The sequence below is a fragment of the Stegastes partitus genome, unplaced genomic scaffold, assembly GCF_000690725.1.
Source record: "Stegastes partitus isolate 25-593 unplaced genomic scaffold, Stegastes_partitus-1.0.2 Scaffold166, whole genome shotgun sequence".
Lineage (NCBI taxonomy): Eukaryota > Metazoa > Chordata > Actinopteri > Pomacentridae > Stegastes > Stegastes partitus.
Window position 1 is genome coordinate 480,179 of NW_007577897.1, and position 14,104 is coordinate 494,282.

The 14,104-nt window shown below is 42.0% G+C and overlaps 1 protein-coding gene across 1 annotated transcript in view; it reads left to right on the top strand.

Annotated features, from left to right (window-relative positions):
* The first annotated feature begins 3,092 nt into the window (after nucleotides 1-3,092).
* The window catches only part of phip (PHIP subunit of CUL4-Ring ligase complex), a 43,594-nt gene continuing 32,582 nt past the window's right edge, over nucleotides 3,093-14,104 (top strand). The window contains exons 1-8 of the mRNA XM_008279626.1: nucleotides 3,093-3,456; nucleotides 3,575-3,633; nucleotides 3,720-3,749; nucleotides 3,902-3,961; nucleotides 6,935-7,085; nucleotides 8,075-8,173; nucleotides 8,432-8,592; nucleotides 12,200-12,421. Coding sequence (XP_008277848.1) covers nucleotides 3,417-3,456; nucleotides 3,575-3,633; nucleotides 3,720-3,749; nucleotides 3,902-3,961; nucleotides 6,935-7,085; nucleotides 8,075-8,173; nucleotides 8,432-8,592; nucleotides 12,200-12,421 — 822 coding nt within the window. The 5' untranslated portion in view covers nucleotides 3,093-3,416. The remainder of the gene's footprint in view (nucleotides 3,457-3,574; nucleotides 3,634-3,719; nucleotides 3,750-3,901; nucleotides 3,962-6,934; nucleotides 7,086-8,074; nucleotides 8,174-8,431; nucleotides 8,593-12,199; nucleotides 12,422-14,104) is intronic.

The following is a 14,104-nucleotide window of genomic DNA, read 5'->3' on the forward strand; positions in this document are numbered from 1 at the left end:
TGTCAAAATCGACCCAAATCATAGTGTGAAGGCATAAAATAGGAACAGTATGTAAGGGTTAAATCAGAATCAGAATCAAATTTATTGCCAGGTGTAGTTCACACAATACGAGGAATTTCTTCTGGTGCAACAAAACAACAATAAATAGAGTACACAATAAATATACAATAAAGTGACTAAAAACAAAAATAACTAATAGTGCAAAGAATCAAAGTTAAATTTAAATAAGAACCATAGAACGGTAGTGCTAATAAAAATTAAAACATAGTGGAGTGAACGTAGTATAAAATGGAAAAACTCCAGTACAAGTATCTCAAATTTCTACTTATTTACTTTGCACTACTAGCTTCAATGATGACTTTATTATTACAAGACCTGGTTTTAGTTTCATTTTTGTAATTAAAGGTGCTTCCCGATCAGCTTCACTTCTGCTCAGCCAACGCCCACGTCCAAAGAAGTGAGCGTCTAATTCAGCCTTATTTGACAACTGCATTTGGCATAAATGCCGTACATCCCTCTCAGTGGAGCGTCAGCCCTCATAAACTAAAACATGACTTCTCAGAGTCATGTGTAACATATTTAACATGGTAAACCAGTAGGTGGTGTAGCCACTGGTGACGATCACACGCTCTGTTTAATGTCTGTTTATCTGTGATCGTATCTGTACTATTTGTGGTTCACATTGCCGATATTAATCCAGAAAGGCTCAAGAGTGTAATGTAAATGACAAAAATGATGTTCACACGCAGCGCTGAGCAGGAAAAACAAGTCTGTCCTCTTTGCATAACAAATGCCACTTCAGACGTAATATGGCTTTAAGTTGTGTATTACTTATTCATTTGATTAGTCCCACCTTGTTCGTTTTACTCTTATTTTTTGCAAATAACCTGAATTATTCTGCTTCACTGAGCAAAACACTGAGTGTGTAATAAATGTCCCAGGTGTGCCTGAAAAAACTGAATTAAAGTCAACTGATGTATATTATTTTTGATGGTATATGTCATTAGCATATTGCTTATCTGTTTAATTAAGCCTCTGCCAGGGATTTAAATTAGATATATGAACCAAAGAGAGGTGTCAATGGTATTGTTTCTGATTTCTGAAATAATGCAGTTAAATCAGAAACATTAAGTGCTGCGATCAATATCATATACAACGATGAAGTGTTGGAGTAAATCCTAATAAACACATTCACAAGTTTGAGACTGAATGACATGCAAAAAAAAAGTCACATTACAGCGGTTGTGACAGATATTATGATTGCTTTGTTAGTCCTGATTTGAGTGGAAATGATACATTTTGTTTCCCACCCAATGAAAAAATAAAAAATGATGACATGATTTCTACTTCAGTCTGGATCAAACACTATGTGTCCTTATGTTCTGAGAATATAATTTGTGGTCCGGAGCGTCTCTGTAGCGCCACGATGCTTCGTTTGTAATTACATGTTGTGGCAGTTTAACCTTTATTAAATAATTGCAGCTTCTGTGATTTTTGGTATGTGTGATTTTTCAGCCGTAGTTTATACTGAGGTGAAAAGAAAAAAATAGTAAATGTGTAGAAAAAAATTGAAGATACACCTTTTCAGTCGTGTGTAAATGTCATAACGTGGTGTATCGTAACAAAACTCAGTATTAGCCGCACTTAGGAGGTAGGTTGGGTTGAAGAAAAATGAAAAAATATTTAGTGCTTGGTAACTTATTCATGCTTTTATCTCCTGCAGACTTGTGGAGCTGCTTTCTAGCCCTCTAAAGACATCTTCTAACAAACTCGAATGCAGCATAACGTCCTCTCACCAACACTAAAAGTAGAGAGCACATTCCTCCAGATTAAAGCCTCTGTATTGGCTCTTTCTTCTTTTTAGGATTTAGCTTTTAGTTCTTAAGTCTCCTGACTGTTTATCTGATATGTTGGTTAGGCATGCTCCCCATAAATCCTGACATCCTCCGACTCTGGTCTCTTAAATGTTGAACCCAGACGTGTGGAGATGCTGTGTTGTGTCATCGGCCCTCAACCTCTGGAATAAATTTCCAGACGTCAGAACATCTGATTCAGTAGATAGCATCAAAAAAATCTATTAAACTTGATCTGTTTAGGCCTATGTTTAGTCAGTCATTTTCCTAGTAAAATCCCTATTTATTACTCCTTATATGGACTCTTGCATTTTATTGTCTAGTATTTTATTACTCTTATTTTTAGCCTCGTTTTTAGTGTAAAGCACTGTGAGCTGCACTTGCCCTATACAAATAAAGTTTAAATAAAAGGGTAAATACCTTATGGGGTCAGGAAGAAGGCTGGGGGGCTGTTTTTCAGTTGGTTAACTGCTTGTTAATTAAACTATAATATACAACCCCTATAAAAATTACAGGATAACATGAATTTACAGCCTAAAAAAAAAAAAAAAACAACCCCTGAGTGTTGCAGCCTTTTTTATTCACAGCTGTGTGGTGACCACAGACAAAGTGTGCTGTCATGTATTTCCCTTTACAACCTTTCCTTGGTGCTCGATCTTGCATCATTGCCGTTTCAATTGCTGTAACTCACGGAGGGTTTTTCATTCATTAAGCTGCATTCCCCCCTTCTTCTTCCAAAACCCTTCCCCCATTTTACTGCCTGGCAGTATTTGGAAGAGAGAAATGGACGACTTCCCCACCAGAGAGAGTGGGTGTGTTAAGTTAGACATCTTGTTGCACAATAACGACACGGTAACGACGAGCTAAAAAGCGACGAGAATTTAAAAACCCTCTAAGCTAGCTAGCTAGCAAGCTAGCCGCGTTGTTTTTGAGGAAAAAAATAAGAAGCTAGCTGTAATGGTCGGGCTGTAAATCCCTCGCAAACGCGGGGAGCTATATTCTACATCCGCAGCTAGAAATATAGACGAGCTACGTTGCGTGAACCCGAAGCAAATTTTAAACTACACAATTTAAAATTGTGAGTGATAAAATGTGATAAATATGAGGTAGCTACGGAGTTACAGCCATTCTGCAGCAATGTGTCCTCTCCTTTAGCAGGCTGCCATTTCTACCTCCCCTCAGCGGTGGCGCGCCGCCTGTATTCCTCCGCAGTTTTTTTTTTTTTTTTTCCTTTTTGAGGGGGAGGGGGATTTGAAGAAACGCGGCTCGACGGGGAAACGACCGCGATTAAAATTCACCGCGACTCCCGGTGAGTGCGTTCCCACCGCAGCGGCTCGTGTTTTACCGGCGGCGGGGACGGCGTTTGGCGGGGTAACGGTCGCACGGGCGCGGCGCTAGTTGTCGCCGGGGCGGAGGACTACTCGGACGCGGGGGCCGGGACTCAGTGCGAGCGGAGCTGAATGGAGGCAGCCTCTTCCTGGTGGATAAACAGTGACAGCTACAGGGCAGCCACCTAGACCCAGCACACAGGCTCTGGCGCTGCCCTGGCAAACAACAACCAAAATGGCTTCAGACAGTACACACATCGCGCAGTTGACTTCTGGTGAGTAAAAAGGGTTCGGAAAATGTGTCATGGTTGTTGTAATATCCCCCCCACCAATTTCCTCGGTGCCCTCTTCTAACGCAGCTCCCGTCCTCTTCTCCCCCTCCAACCATACCAGAACTGTACTTCCTAATAGCCCGATTTCTAGAAGCTGGACCGTGTCAGAAAGCAGCCGAGGTTGGTGTTTATGCATTTTAGGTGAATTTATAACATGTCCGAGATTGTCACGAGGTGTAATTTTTGTATTTTTATGCCGTTTTCAGACCCTGATAAGGGAGGTGGAGGAGAAGGAGGTAAGCAGTCAGCAGTACGAGAGAGATGCTTCTCTCCGCACTGTACTTTGTCATGTTGCTTTTACTCTTGTTTTATCATTTAGCCTTTTAAAACATCACTGTGCGCATTTATGCACCGGATGATCACAGTCGACACTATTTTTCCATCTCAGCTGCTGCCCAAAAGGCTGGACTGGACGGGGCAGGAACACCCCGGGACGTACGAAAATTTGGTAAGGGAGCTCTATAACTGAGGAAAAAGTTTTTAGAGAGCAAAATAAAAATTGAATTTCCCGCAATTTTTAAATCAGGTGGTGGAGGAAAAAAAAAAAAAGAAGCACTTTGCAGGGCGACTAGGTTGCAGATTTTTTTTTTTCCCACCCCCTCTCTCTTTGCAAAGCACCGAAAGGGACTCGGGTCCCAACCTCCTTGTGCGCCAGTGCCGTGCCGAGCTTTGGTGCCATGCATGTCCGAAAGGTTGTAATAGTTGTTGGGAAAAAATGTGTGTGAAATGTTGATACGTCATGAGTGTTGTGGTGTAGGAGCGCCAGGATCCGGAGGAGGGACTCCCTGCGCCACAAGCCAGAGAGAGATGGAGGCGCTCTTGTCCTGCAAAGAAACCATAATTTGTGTGCATGGGTTGAAAACACACAGGGGGCAAGAGTTAGAAAACAGGACTTTTTTTTTTTTTTTTTGGGAAGAATATAAACAGTATGTTCAGTAAAGCTTTATGGCTCCCATTTTTTTTTTGTTTTGGGGCTTTTTTTTTTTTTTGGAGAGCAGTTTTATTTAGAAAGTGTGGCGCAAGCTCGGATGGAAGAGATGTGAAGGTAATGTAGAGTTGATATCTTTTAATCTATTAATTGGAGCGCTAATTGTCATGTAAACAAACAGGGGGGCTTGCCTGGAAGCGACGTTTTTTTTTTTTTTTTTTACGCATGGGGGCGTGGAGAGAATCCATCATCGCGTACATTTTTTTTTATTTCTTAGCCAGATTGCTGGAAGTGTGCGTTTTCGTTTTTTTTAATATTATTTTGCTGGCTATTTTATGAGTTTAATTTTAAAATTAATAGAAAAATAATGACCTATGGCCTATTCAATCCGGAAAAACCTGTGCGCATTCCCCCTCCTCGTATCCAAAACACAGACGGATGAACACCCAAGACGCATGAAGTGCAGCTTGGGCAGCATGTAAATCCATACGTTTAAGAAATTATTGACAGCGTCTTTCTGCCTGCCTGCCTGTGTGTGTGTTTTTTTTTTCGCTCTTCCTGCTTGGCTCACTGGGCTCTCCGTTCCTCCTCCTCCTCCCATCCCCAGCCGTTCAGACTGCCTCCTGTCTATTGTGCATAATTTCCCGTATTAAAAAAAAAAAAAAAAATACTGCGGAGGGGTTTTAATTATTAGACCAAATGGAGGAAGGAAAAAAAAAAAAAGAAAAGAAGAGGGGAGTTGTAGGAAAGCAGACGGATCTCGTTTGGATGTGTTTTGTCAGTGGATGTCTGGTGCTTGCTCGCTGAAGGGGGTTGGGCAACAATGAGGAATCAAATGATATTGTAATAATTAACAATATTAATTGTGGGCTAATTAATTACGCCGGATTAATTAGATGTGTGATTATTTTCATTTTGCATTGACTGATCAGGAGCACAATGCACTATTAAAATATGGAATGAAAATTTAAAAAAATCCTGTCATCATTATGACAATAAATGCATTTAAACCAAATTAATAATTAATAATTTTGAAATTTCAACACAAGGGTGCGTTTTAATTAGCACAAATCCTTATTGGAGGCTGCCATATTTTCGGTGAAAGATGTTTAGGGGTTTTATTTTGAGCAAGGTGATATGAAGACAGAGGGTAACTCGCAGTGGTGTGAAGGACCATGTGCTTTGTGGTGGCCGGAGCGGTGTGTGTGTGAGCAAAATGGAGCAAATTGTTATTGCACATCACTCAGTTATTGTGTGCGTCGTCGTACCTGAGAGGAGCTGATGTGTGCTTAGAAACACCGATCACGTCTCTGAACCGGCGAGGATGTTGAAAGCAATTAAGGGGTCATTAATTGTGTGTGTGTGTGTGACAGAGACAGAGAATAAGTATTAGTGTGTCAGATAAAGGAATGGACAAAACGTGTGTGTGTGTGTGTGTGTGTGTGAGGGAAATAATTGTTTAATTTCAGGCTGATTTGACCCCCCGTTCAGATATTTAAATCGGATGTGTCTGAAACAAAGCTGATTACCGCATGTCTGATGGAAATTAATACATTTCAAACAATGCTGCTTCCTGAAACAAACACCCTGCTGCATGCTGCATTTTTTTTTTGGTCTTTTTCTTTCATCCTGTGGCGGATCGCATGCTCTTCCAGTCATTCATGCGTGCGCGTTTCTTCAGAAGTAGGCCATGCAGGAGTGTCCCCATGTGTCAGAGGAATGAGAGGCGCTCTGTGTTTATAGCAGTGTGCGTTTCATTCTGCTTCATGCTTATGTTGCATGCCACGCCCCCCCCTCGTTCTCTGCTGCTGCTGCTGCTGCTGCTGTAGTCACTGAAATAATCCAAATATGCATCTCATTTTACTGCAGATTGCATCTTCATTAAGTGACGTGAATATTAATTTTAATTCATATTTTTTTTGTCAGAATGTAGAGACAGAATGCTTGTTGTGTGTTTGAAATGCTTGCAGTTTGACTGGATGCATTCATGACAACTTGTGTTTATTAGTCTTGCTCCGTTTACTTCTATGGAAATACAATTATTAGAAGTATTAAAAGGGACATATAAATTCTCAGCAAGCGCTTAATAAACCAACGGGCATTTGTGGTAGTGTTCTTGTGTTTTTTGGTTCTTTTAATTTTGCTAATAATATTTTTTTTTCTTGTGTTGGCTTATGAGCTTAAAACTAAAGGGACTGGAGGCAGAAAACAAACCCTTTATTTCCCCCAGGTCATAGTTGCTTGTAAATTCCATGCTATTTTAGGAAAATGTTTTTACCTCCAGAAGTGTCTCATCTCTTTTAACATTTTCAAATTTAGTGTGATAATCTTTATCTTTAAAGGGAAATATTCTTTTCTCCTGCAGACTGAGCAGCATAAAAACAGTAGAGCTAGTAGGAGTTTGACTTGAACACGTTTCTTTTTAAACTGTACCACCTCACTCTTTATAATTTGCCCGACTCCATACCTAACTAAGTGTATTCCTGCGTCCAGGTGAAGCTCTACAGGCACATCACTCCAGACCACCTGCTGCAGGTCTGCTCCAGAGTTTGCCCGCTGCTGGAGGGGGAGGTCCCAGCCAGCGTGCCTGGACTCACCAGCCTGCTGGGGGCCGGCAGGCAGAATCTCCTCCGCACCAGCAAGAGTGAGTGGACGTATGGCACACGTGCGCACGAGCTGCTTTACTCTGCACACATGCAAACACACCCACTCAGGCAGCTGTTACGTCACACCGCATGCATGTGTAGACTGACCGAACGTGTGTAAATGCAATAGCTCAGGAGCTTCTGCAAATAGATGCGTACAGATCCATGCATGAAGAAATGTACCTGAATGATGTGTGTTTATGCGTTTGAATTTATTTGCTTTGACAGGGTTGATGCCGTTTAACTTAGAGAGCATGATGTGCTTGAGCTTAAAGCAGCTCTCTACACAGTATGATTAAAATACTCATGTTTCATTCTCATAAAACCACAGTACTCTACAGACACAAGAGTACAATGAAATATTTATAGTATAAGGGGGGAAAAGAAAGCTAAAAATGACTCCTTTTGCCAGGCCTAAATCTTGGTTGTGAAAGATTTTACATTCAGGTTTCAGTCAGTAATGTGTTCCAGAGCGGACAACCCTTTATGGAGGGCTTGTTCTGTTACTGTCTTGTCTATGGAGATGTGTACAAACAGGCTTTGGCGCTAAACTGTTGATGCATTTAAAGACTGATTGGACAAAAAAAAAAAAAAATCTGTCATAGCTATGTAAATTGTACCTTTTCAGGATGAGACGGTGATGCCACCGGACAAGCTTTTTGTCCGTTACTGTCAGAGCCTGATTGCATAAGGATGTAAGGTGTCTGAATGTTGATTGTGATGCTTGAGCCCGAGCTGTCATACAATAAGAAAAATGACAGAAAATCACAGAGTGCGTAAATGACTGGGCTGCCTGAGTGGGTCTGTAGTGCCTGATTAATCTGGAACAATTACGGTTGAACTTCTTCACATGTTTATCGAATTGGGATGTAAGAACTTGAAGTCGCTTACCTCCAGTGTTGTGTCAGTCTGTATCTCGGAGATTTTCTAACAGAGGAGCACGCATTCAGATTCAAACTCAGACTTGCATTGTGTTGTTTTCTTTCAGGCTGCAAGCATGTTGTGTGGAAGGGTTCGGCGCTGGCCGCGCTACATTGTGGACGACCACCGGAGCCGCCTATTATCTACGGGAGCCCACCGAATATTGGTAAAGAAGACGCTTGAGTTTTGCAAAAGAAAATGTATTTTTTTTAAAATCTTTGTTTGTGCCTTTTATATCCAATCTGTGAGTCAGATCTTGCACACTACACTGTATTGTGTCTTTGTTTGCCAGAGCAATAGTATCTGACAGTGAAGCCTCAGAATCAGAGTGTATTGTTGCACACACGTTTCTAATTTCTTTAAGATGTTTCCTTGATGCGTTTAGGCTTTCTCTGCGATTTATTCTAATTTTTTTGACACCCAGTGGAGACGAGCTACGGCCGTCGACTGAACGGCTCCTACCGCCTCCGGCAGCTGGTTCCCACGGCCGTGTACCAGCACATGAAGATGCACAAGAGGATCCTGGGACACCTGTCGTCCGTGTACTGCGTGACCTTCGACCGGACGGGGCGACGCATCTTCACGGTAAGAGGCTGCAGCTCGCGCACGTGCGGCGCGACGTTGACCTCGGCCGCCTCTCTGCGCAGTTTCAGGAGCCTATTTAGTCCGCCGTCGCTCGATAGCAGTTTATTTAGAGTCACCTCTTGTACGCCGTGCATGCGTTTGATTGCTACAAGGTGTCTTTTGCTTACCAAGCATCTGTATTCCATGTTGGAACAGTTCTGGTAGGAGGTAATTACTGTTTACCTTACTGCGGTGGGATGCTTGTACTCAGTGACTCACGGCTACAGCCTGCAGGGGAGAAAATTCACACAACTCTGTGGTAATAATGATGTTTTAAAGAAGGTAAACGAGGGATTCCCTTGGTTCTGAAAGGAAGGAATTTGACCTCTGCCCTTCTGGATTGTCTACACGTGCTGCGTTCACTGCTTTTCTTTCCCCCCACGTGGTTGTGATGAAGGTACAGCATTTGGTAACGTGTTAAATATTGAACCAGCGCTGAGACAATGTTGATTTAATGTTGCCATCCGTCTGTTTGGATCCTCGAGTCAAACACTGCCTGCTGCTATACACCATTTTCAGCTTTCACTTCTTAAATCTCTAAAAATGGCTGGCTGCTGAGAGGGAGGGAGGGGGGTTAGATTGACTGTCTCTCTCTCTCTCTTTTTTTTTTTTTTTCCTGTTATCTCTCTCTCTTTTTTCCTCTCCCCCTTCCTCATCCTGTGCTGCCCCGCCTTTGTTCCTCTCTTCTCTCCCTCCCCTCTTCTCGCTATTTCTCATCATAACTGGAGAAAATGTTTCCTCTGAGGCGCTGGCTAAGTGCCAGAATTAAAATTCATTCTTGGTCTCCCTCACTTTCTCCCTCCTTTTTTTTCTTCTCTCTCTCTCTGCTCATTTTGTTCTCTCGCTGTCTCCTTTCATCGCAAGATCATTTTTATTTATATATTTCCTTATTTTTGGATCTCTTCTGTCTTCTTTTGACTCGGGCTTTGCTGCAGTTGCGGGCAGATTGATTGATTATTTTTGCGTTGGCTAAATATTCACTCTGATCGTTGTGTTCAATGGGTGCGCGCATGTGTGTTTGGTTTAACAATGGATTGCTATTGATTTGTGTAATATAGCTTTAGAAAATGGCCCAGAGCTCATTATCGTGGCCATTGGAGAAGACAAATTAAGACTTAGTTGGTATGGATTGTTTGTGCCTCTGACAGTAGTTAACATCTATAATAGTAAGGAAACTTTGTGTCAAGTCTTTGGCTGTTTCAGACCCTGAGCAGCTCTCAATGAGGCAGCGCTTCAGTTTCCTGTCCATCTTTTCCACACTTGTAATTTGTCTCCTTCTGAATCACTCATGAACTGGTTTTGATCAGGCCATACAGACTGACAGCTCCAGTCAGACTCTGTTGTACTCACAGTGGATTAAGTGGCCATTCACAGGAGCAGGGATTTTACTTTCCCTTACAAAATGTGGGACTGAACGATTTGGGGAAACCTCTGATTGTGAATTTGTTAGATGTTTTTCTTTTTAAGTCGAGCTTCAGGTCAGTGTTTGCTGTGTTTTAGATTTAAAACATGGTGGAGCGTTAACACATGAAGAAGCATCACACAAGGAGGAGGAGGACATGAATTTGACAGTTTCTGCAAGATGAGCGAGGTGTGGCTGTCGAATAATGAGACTGGGCTTATGTCAGATGAACATAAGTTGTCAGGAGTTTTTTGGCAATTTATTAATTGCATTGTTTTAAATGATGATTTTAATTTGAAATTGATTAATTACTCAGATGGTTATGGCTTGTCTTCTAAAATGCTTTGCACATATGAAGAGCGTTGTGATCAGACACCATGAGTACCATCTGACCTGCAGTTTGTCAGAAATTATTATTTGAATTAGGGCTATTTTTCTCGTCGTTTTAATATGTTGATTATTTTCTCTACTAATCAACTAGTTGTTCTGTTTATAAAATGTCAGAAAATGATAAAATATGTTGATCAGTGTTTCTCAGAGTCTAAAAGATATTTAGTTGACTGTCCGAGAGGAGGGAAAAAAACAGAAAAATATTTAAGAAGCATTGAATTTTGACGTTTTTTTCCCTTAAAAATGACTCAAACAGATCATTGAAATAGTTGCCAATTAATTCAGTGGTGGACAGCTAACAGATTCATCTCTGCGTGTCTGATTTAAATGCATGCATTTGTTAAATTTACAAAACCCTGACATCCCCAGTCAGTTTTTTAAAAATATAATTCTCAAGTCCTCGATCGTGTCACTCTGTGTTTTTGCATTTTGATGATGTTACCTGTTGGTTTTAAAGATTACGCTGAGATCTTAATCAAGGCACAGATGGATTTGTCTTCATGTCGAATCACAAACACTTTAACCCCAAACAATTTGGATCACAGCCAGGAATTCTCAGGCGAGTCCCCGAAGGCGGATTTCATGTCTTGATGGAGGCCTTGGTAGTGCATTTAAAGAATGTTTAAGAAGCTGCCTCCAGGCTAGCAAATTTCTTCCAGGCTTCACTTACTGCAATATCATTTAATAACTGTCCTTTAGCTCTTTGGATGCATTCCTTTGTGCTCTTTTCTTTGCTTTCATTTCTATATGCTACTGAGAACGCCTCCCGTCTAATATTGCTTTTTTTTTTTTCTTTTCTATAAAACCGTTTTTGTCAAAATGAGACATCTTCTGACATCTTAGGGAAGCCTCAGCCAATACAGTTGTTTTTCCCTCCACAGTCTGAGATTACTCTATTTTCTTCGGTGCACTTCTACTTTATTTCTGCTGGAGTGGAGAGCATACAGAGTGCAGGCCAGCCTTTTTCACAGCGGTGTGAAAAATCTTTGTTCAGCACTGTCTGGGTAGTTAGTCAGTGGGTTTATTTTCCCCCGTTGTTTGTGGTAAAGTGTTTACCTGCGCGCCGCACCTCATCATTGGGAATAACCAAATGAAGGCAATAGCTCGAGAAAACATTTTCATGAATTCCCCATCAACCTAAAATTACACGATTTGCTTACCAGTCATTTAAATGTACAGTTTTTCCAATCGATGAGCAGAGATTGGTCAGTAATTACTGTACTTAGGTGTTTTTTCAATTCAACTGAGCTGATCTTTGTGGCACCTTTGGGTCCTTGCAGGTGCACATACTGTATTAAACACAATCTGACTAAAATATACTCACACTGCAACAGCTATCTGTTATGTGTGGGCAATGCTCACTGTTGTTTTATCCCAATAAGATACCCTGCTGGATGTGTTTACATGTCACGTGCATGATTTTCCCCATTAATGGTAATAATTTATTAGCATGCATGTAAACACATTGACCATTTAGCACCCTGAAATGATCATTGTCCCTTTTTGTCCCAGCGCAAGTTAATCACAAATCTATTTTTTGCATCTAAAGACTCTCATTCCCTTCTTCTGTTTGTCTTCCAAGTTTGTCAGTCTGCTGACAGTCTCGAGCTGAAGTGTGCCCAGATATATTTTAAAAGTCCTTTTGAACTTGACATGTTTAATTTGTCATACTAGAGGAGATGCCCAGAAGCAGACGCTTCTCAAAGTATCTCTAATACTAGTCGTCACTCATGTCTGATAGTCATGTTGGCGGTGCTTTCTTTCTTCCTTTCCCAGGGCTCAGATGACTGCCTCGTGAAGATCTGGGGAACAGATGACGGGCGTCTGCTGGCGACTCTGCGCGGCCATGCTGCTGAGATTTCAGACATGGCCGTCAGCTACGAGAACACCATGATCGCTGCCGGCTCCTGTGACAAGACCATCAGAGTGTGGTGCTTGCAAACCTGCGCCCCTTTGGCTGTGCTCGAGGGACACGCAGCCTCCATCACCTCACTTCAGGTAAGAGGATTGCAGGGGTGTGTGGTTTGTGTGTGCGTGTAGTTGATTGCTCCGAAAAGATGATTTAAAAGCCCGCTAACACTATTTGCTGTGTCTACCTGTCTGTAACTGTTGTAGAAACTTTGTACCAAGAGCACAGAAACTCTTGTGAAATTGCAGCCTAGCTAGTATTTTTTTTGGTGTTGTTTGCGTGCTGGTTGATTTTTATCTTGTGTTCTGTGTCACTGTGGTTGTAGAATTGGGAAGCTACCAATAGCTATGTTAGGACAAGCTAAAGCTGCAATCCACTGTAGGGTTTACATGTTAAAACTAGTGTGGAAGGAGCATTTTTTTTGCGCACTCTGATTGGATTGTCTAACTGCCTGCCAACCTGCACACACTCTGCCCATGCACTCATTGCACATTACTGGAGCCTTCTGCAAAGCAAGGCAGACACATTGTTAAAGCTAGTGAGTAGATAGCACAAGAATGGCAGCCACTTTTTACATTTTCACCTGAACCTGACATCCAACCGACACTGTGTTTGTGTGTCTTTCACTGCTCTTTGTGGTCTCCATGCTCCTGCAATTTCATTAGTGTGTGTTTATCTGTGTATATGTTTGCCACCTGTCTGCATTGTAGCCTCGCTGTTAGCAAGTGTCATTTGATATTTGTCTTACATGAGCCTGTTGTGGCTTTGAATGGGACGTTCTGTGGTTTTTAGACACAGTGTGCTTTTAATGCACCGCGCTTCTCTCATATATTTCTCCTCTGTTTGTGCTCAGACAGTGTGTCTTTTTTGAGAAATGGCTTGGGCCATGAAGGGATCGAAAGGAATTTTTTTTGGTTGTCTGCAAGGTGGCTCGGTGGTTAGCACTGTTGCCTCGCAGCAAGAGGGTCGCCGGTTTGCCTCCCGGTGAGGACAGCCGGGATCTTTCTGCGTGAAGTTTCCATGTTCTCCCCGTGCAGCGTGGCTTCTCTGTGGGTTCTCCGGCTTCCTCCCACACAGTCCAAAAACATGTTGAGGTTAATTGGTGATTCTAAATTGTCCGGAGGTGTGAATGTGAGTGTGCTTGGTTGTCTGTCTCTAAGTGTAGCCCTGTGATAGACTGGTGACCTGTCCAGGGTGTCCCCTGCCTTCACCCTGAGTCAGCTGGGATAGACTCCAGCCCCCCATGACCCTAGTGAGGATTAAGCGGTGTATAGATAATGGATAGATGGATGTCCGCTTTCAAAATCTACCTCACTGTTCCTGTTTCTGCCGCCCTGCATACTCTAACTTTCAGTAGATGAGGTCAAAAAGAAACCACTAAAGTAGGAGCAATAGACGACGCGCTTGTTTGATATCCAACATGTGATAAAATTCCAATTTTATGTTCTGTGGCTGGACTTTTTGTGGGGAGCATTTATGCTTTTATTTGGCTGTGACAGTGAAAACATGAAGGAAATGACATGCAGCAAGATGTCTGTGAAGATTCTCAGTCATCCAGGTCATGGTTATTCTCGTAGTTAAATCGTAACCACTGGACTCGCTTGAGTTTCTCATAAGCTTTCTAATGAGCAACAAACCCCCAGCTGAAACTGAAACTTAAGTGTGAATGGCTCCTTAAGGATATAAGTATGTGGAACTCCCAACTAGTCAGTCAGAACTGATGAAGCCTCTTGGATGAGAGGTGAAACGTCTTCAAGGAACTCAAGCAAGTC